At 47.8% G+C, this 6,097-nt stretch overlaps 1 protein-coding gene across 1 annotated transcript; it reads left to right on the forward strand.

Moving 5' to 3' along the window:
* The first annotated feature begins 2,495 nt into the window (after nucleotides 1-2,495).
* Nucleotides 2,496-5,205, forward strand: LOC109266852 (phosphate carrier protein, mitochondrial-like). The gene has a single exon (XM_053895136.1). The coding sequence runs from the start codon at nucleotides 2,822-2,824 to the stop codon at nucleotides 3,824-3,826; it is 1,005 nt and encodes a 334-aa protein (XP_053751111.1). The 5' UTR covers nucleotides 2,496-2,821; the 3' UTR covers nucleotides 3,827-5,205.
* The last annotated feature ends 892 nt before the right edge of the window (nucleotides 5,206-6,097 follow it).

Here is a 6,097-nt window from a genome sequence, read left to right on the forward strand (position 1 = left end):
ACCCACAGACCATGAGATAACGACTTGAGCCAAAGTCAGACACTCAGCCGACTGAGCCATCCAGCCACCCGGTAAGTGTCCAACTCTTTTTTTTTTTTTAATTTTTTTTAAATTTAAATTTATTTATTTTTGAGAGAGAGAGAGATACAGAGCATGAGCAGGGGAGGAACAGAGAGAGGAGACACAGAATCCGAAGCAGGCTCTAGGCTCTGAGCTGTTGGCACAGAGCCCGACGCGGGGTCGAACCCACAAACTGTAAGATCATGACCTGAGCTGAAGTCGGACGCTTAACTGACTGAGCCACCCAGCCGCCCCATAAGTATTCAACTCTTAATTTCAGCTCAGGTCATGATCTTATGGTTTGTGAGTTTGAACCCCACATTGGGCTCTGAATTGACCGTGCAGAGCCTGCTTGGGATTCTGTATCTCCCTCTTTCTCTCTGTGCCTCCCCAACTCACTCTCTCTCTCAAAAATAATCATTAAAAAAAAAAAAAAAAAAGACTACAATAAGGACAGGAGTTCAGTAAGACTTGTTGATTGAGAAAATCTATATCTGCCTCTGCTCTCCATCAGGTCATCATCCTAAGTTTGTAATTAGGACCCAATTCTATTTTTTTTTTTTTTTTATACTGCCAGTTTAAACAAGTATATGTTAGGAGCACCTGGGTGGCTCTGTCGGTTGAGTGTCCACTTCTAGATTTCAGCTCAGGTCATGATCTCAGAGGCGTGAAATCGATCCCCATGTAGGACTCTGTGCTGAGCATGGAGCCTGCTTAAGATTCTCTCTCTCCCTCTCTTTCTGCCCCTCCCCCGTGTGCACACACACGCACCCTCTCTCACACAAAATTAAAATAAATAAATAAAAATATGGTATAACATACATAAAGTGGCTAATGTTCACTAATCTTAAGTGTACAGCTTGATGAATTTGCACAGGATAAAGTACTAAAATTTTTAATCAGAGAACCTTTAAAAAAAAATCTTTGACCTCCCATCATCTACATACTGTGGTTTTCAAACTTTAATGAAGGATCCACCCGAGGGAGCTTATTAAAATTGCATATTCCTGCCCTCAGAGATTCTCATTCAGAGGTCTGGGGTGTGATCTTAGATTTTAAATAAAGCATTCCAGGTGATCCTGATGAGGTGGCCTATGGATCACACTTCTGAGAAATGTTAGCCTCCCTACAGGATAAATGTTAAAGTGCTGAATAAGGCATTAAAGCTTTCCCTAATTTGACCCGATTTCTCTTTTTCTAGACTCAACCCTTGCTAGTTTCCACCATGTTGAATTACTCACCCCTCCTCAGTACTTCATGTATTCATGTTTCCCCTAACCTGGACTTCCATTTCCATCTACTTTATGTGACAGCCTCCTACTCATCCTTCAAGACCTCGCTACATGGTCATCTCCTCTGGGAAGTCTTCTCAACCTCATGAGATAGAATTGGTTGCTCCCTCATTGTTCACACAGAACTTGAATCAAACCCCTATCATAATACCACACAAGGCTGATTTTTAAATCCCCTTGTTTGAAAATAAGCAGGACTATATCTAGCTCCTCTTTGAGAGAGAGAGAGAGAGAGAGAGAGAGAGAATGCACTACAAGCTGGGGAGAAGGGTAGAGAGAGAGACGAGAGAGAGAATCTTAAGCAGGCTCCATGCTCCGCTTGGAGCCCCACGCAGGTCTCAATCCCATGACCCTGGGATCATGACCTGAGCCGAAATCAAGAGTCAGATGCTCAACTGGCTGTGCCACCCAGGTGCCCCAGTCTAGCTCTTTCTTAAATCCCTAACCCTCCACAAGGCCCAGCACACAGTGGGTGAATGAATGAGTGAATGCTAGTGATTTACACGTGGAGTCACTCAGTTCTCACTTTGCAAGCCAATGAGACTGCAGTCTCCCTAGGGGAAGTGAGGGTTTCTGCCTCACTTTTGTGATCTCCAGAATTATGCCAGGGATTCAGTAGTCAATGAAAAAAATACCTAATGAATGAAAATAATCAACAGAATCCCCACCCCCAACTCAGGAGTACCTCCATGCTTCCTAAGCCCTCACTGCAATTCTTGGAGGGAAACAGGAGTGGCGTGTGAGTGCTTGGGGGGAGACGGCATCCCTATCTGCCAGATGAGAATGGTAGGCTAGAAGCCGCAGGACTGGCTGGCCTCCAACACCATGTTCCTGGTTCTCTCTGCCCATTCCTTCCATAGAACACTCTGTTGCCATGGAGAGGACTATTGCCCTAAGTGGGCACAATTAGGTGAGACCTCCAGAAAGGCCTCTCAGGAAAGCAACGGTGCATGGCGACTCTTCGCCCCCTAGCCCAACTCCTTATCTATTTGCTCGCCTATTCCTGTGTGTACTCATGTTTGTACCTATTGATTTACTTTATTAGCGTCTTTGTAGAGGACTAGGCAGCTGGGCTGGGCAGAAGCCACCTGGGCACGCAGAGCCTTACCTACCGCTCAAGGTGAGATCTGGGGACCACTGCCCATTGGCTAGGGAGGGCTGAGGGGATGGCCTCCTGCCGCTACCAGAAGCCCATTGGGCTAAAAGTGTGAGGGAGGAGCGGAGGGCGGTCCTGGCGGTGAGGGGCAGGGTGATGCTCCCCCTAAACCTCTGGGAGCCGGCCTCAGGCCCCCAGCTAACCCGACCTGTAGGGGCTGCGCAGGCGCGTGCCGAGGGCGGGCAGAAAGCCTACGGACACCGACGGTTGGGGTCACGCGCGGGAAGTTCACGAAGCATGCGCACCTGCCCTTGGGCCCCCGAGAGGAACGAGCTCCGGCCGAGGGCGGTGTGGGGCTGGACGGAGCGCGGTCATGCGTGACGCTGGCGGTTGCCGGGCCCCGCAGGCCAGAAGCTTGGCCCCGCTCAAGGGCAGGTTCTGGGCGGCGGCGGCCGCGAAGGAGCAGACCTACGAGTACGGCTCCACGAGATACCTGCTGCTGTGCGGCCTGGGCGGCATGCTGAGCTGTGGGCTGACTCACACGGCCGTCGTGCCGCTGGACCTGGTCAAGTGCCGCATGCAGGTGGACCCCGCCAAGTACAAGGGCATCGTCAGCGGCTTCGGCGTGATGGTGCGCGACGACGGGCTGCGCGGCCTGGCCCGAGGCTGGGCGCCGACCTTCCTGGGCTACTCCCTGCAGGGCCTGTTTAAGTTCGGCCTCTACGAGGTCTTCAAGATGCGCTACGCCGAGCTCCTGGGCCCGGAGAAGGCGTACCGGTGGAGAACCGGCCTGTACCTGGCCGCGTCGGCCGGCGCCGAGTTCTTCGCCGACGTGGCGCTGGCGCCCATGGAGGCGGTGAAGGTGCGCATCCAGACGCAGCCCGGCTTCGCGGGCACGCTGCGTGCCGCCGCACCGCGCATGTACCGCGAGGAGGGCCCGCGGGCCTTCTACAAGGGCGTGGCGCCACTGTGGCTGCGCCAGATCCCCTACACCATGATGAAGTTCGCCTGCTTCGAGCGCACGGTGGAGGCGCTCTACGAGCACGTCGTCCCCAAGCCCCAGAGCCAGTGCACCAAGGCCGAGCAGCTGGCCGTGACCTTCGTGGCCGGCTACATAGCCGGCGTCTTCTGCGCCGTCGTGTCCCACCCGGCCGATTCGGTCGTGTCCGTTTTGAACAAGGAGAAGGGCAGCTCGGCCCTGGGAGTTCTCCAGAGACTGGGGTTCGCGGGCTTGTGGAAGGGCCTGTTCGCACGCATTATCATGATCGGCACCCTGACTGCGCTGCAGTGGTTCATCTATGACTCGGTCAAGGTCTATTTCAAGCTGCCTCGCCCCCCGGTCGCCCAAGCGCCCAAATCCCCGAAGAAGCAGAAGTAGGCGTGGGTGTGTCAGCCCCTGTGGCCACCGTCCGCCCAGAAGGCCATCCCGTGGGAAGGGGGGGGGGGGGGGGGGGGGGCTGCGTCCAGACAGTGCTAGCATGTAAAATGTTGGGTTTTCTGGTTTGGGAGAGGTGACGATATGTAGTCCGAGTTCTCTTTAAAGGATCGATTCCTTCTCTTTCGGCGATCCAAGAGGATTGCAGCCGTTTCATGTAGGGGTCCGGACCCTTGTCTTTGGGGAGTCGGCATGGCTGCTTTAGCTCGGTAGCTTTTGAGCCACTGTAAGGAGAAAACCCTTAACGGGAAGTCATGTTAGGTAATTCAGGGTCTCTAGTTTGTTTCTACCTTGATCCACCGTTCGGTGGAGATTTCCTGAATAGCCTACTAATGAGGTTTTAAGGTCAGCACAACTGTATGGGACAGGGAACAAAGTAAAATTCTACTAAAAGGCATTCACCTCAGTAGAAGTCGTGTACCTATTGAATAGATGACGGACTCATACCATGTTTCTTGTTCATGTCCATTACAGGTAAAAATTATTAAAAGTCAAATTGTGACTTATATTGCCTGATACCTTAGAATGTATTCTCTGTTTTCAAAGAGACATGACATGAGAAGATCTGCATTTTCTCATTTTGCTTTGTCCAATTCTCTTCCTGATGTTGCTGATTAGAACATAGCTCTCTCCAGGAAGTGCTACAATTGGATCAATGTGGAAAGCCAAAATGAGATGAAGGGCAGGCTCTGAGAATAAATATGTAAAGAAAAGCCTCTGTTCTCTAAAAATTTCTTTTGTACAACTCAGCTTTCAACAGCCCCACATCCAAAGAGGATCATACCACCCTGACATTTAAAAACACACACATGAAACCCTGCAATTCCAATTTTTTGTTGAATATTAAAGAATGGTTTTGGTGACTTTGGAAGGAAGATCTCACTTTTAATGTCACAAATGCCATTCATTTAATTTGGTACATGTTTCCATGATCTTTACAATGGTTGAGCTTCATAAAATTTACTGAAGTTATAAGGCACATTTTCAGTTTTCTGTGGCCTTCACATCTCTGCCTGAGGAAATTATAAAATTAGTGAAATTCTGTGAATTAGAGATGTTTATGGAATATGAGCAAGAAATAAACTTCAATGTGATATTTGCTATAATTTGCCTGAATGTTACACGGTTGCCTTAACTTGTATTAAAGACTGCAAACTTAAAAGATGTTGATGTTTTAACTATGTAATAGTAAACTGTTCAGTATAAACTGAAGTTTACACAGTGTAACAGAAGCTTAAAAGTGTCTAAATTTAAGTATATTTGAACTGTCTTGACTGAATAATAAAGAACTTGGAGGAAAAAATCAGAACTTGTGAATGAGCTAGAATGAAATTTATATTTAGGGCCTGTATTTTGTTTATTATTGGGGAAGATGCATGGGAAGGATACTATGTATTTTTTTTTTTTAATTTTTAAATGTTTATTTTTGAGAGAGAGAATGCGCGTGCATAAGTGGGGACGGGACAGAGAGGGAGGGAGGCATAGAATCTGCAGGAGGCTCCAGGCTCTGAGCTGTCAACACAGAGCCAGATGCAGGCCTCCTACCTGCCAACTGTGAGATCATGACCTGAGCAAAGTCGGACATTTAACCGACTGAGCCACCCAGGCACCCCCAGGATACTATGTATTATTAAGACATTGACTTTCCTTAGGCAGTTGGCTTCCAGGTTTTTGAAAAGAGTTCTCAATGAAGGAGAGTGATAAATTTCAAAGGACTAACTTGTGCATGTTCTTACTAGGAAAATTTTAATACAAATATATTTCTGTCTAGTGTTGCCTTGTAAAATGTTAGTGGGAAGTTTCTTTGGTCAACAGTTTAAGAAGTTCTTTCTATAAGTACTATGATTTAAGGATTTGCCACAAAATCTTTGGAATTTCAACATACCACTAGTTCTGCTCTGTGGCACTTCATGATTGCTCTGTTGGGAACACCAGGTAATTTCTGTAATATACCCTGAGAATTATAATCTAAGGAGAACTATTTGGCATATTCTGACTATCGTGGACATGGTCAAGGAAATGGGTTTACTTAGTTTGGGTTGGCAGTTTTCCTGTTCAGTTCCTAGATTTCTATTCATCTCTTTTTTTGTTGCTAGTTTACAAATGTCTGTCTAAGTAGGGGCCAGAGTAGCTGACAATAAAGACTAAAACTTAAGGTTAATAAAGGTCAATAAGTAAATCAATTTAAGTAAGGTTAATAAATACAAGTTCACT

Source organism: Panthera pardus, unplaced genomic scaffold, assembly GCF_024362965.1.
Source record: "Panthera pardus isolate Hobbes unplaced genomic scaffold, ASM2436296v1 HiC_scaffold_11, whole genome shotgun sequence".
NCBI classification, from domain to species: domain Eukaryota; kingdom Metazoa; phylum Chordata; class Mammalia; order Carnivora; family Felidae; genus Panthera; species Panthera pardus.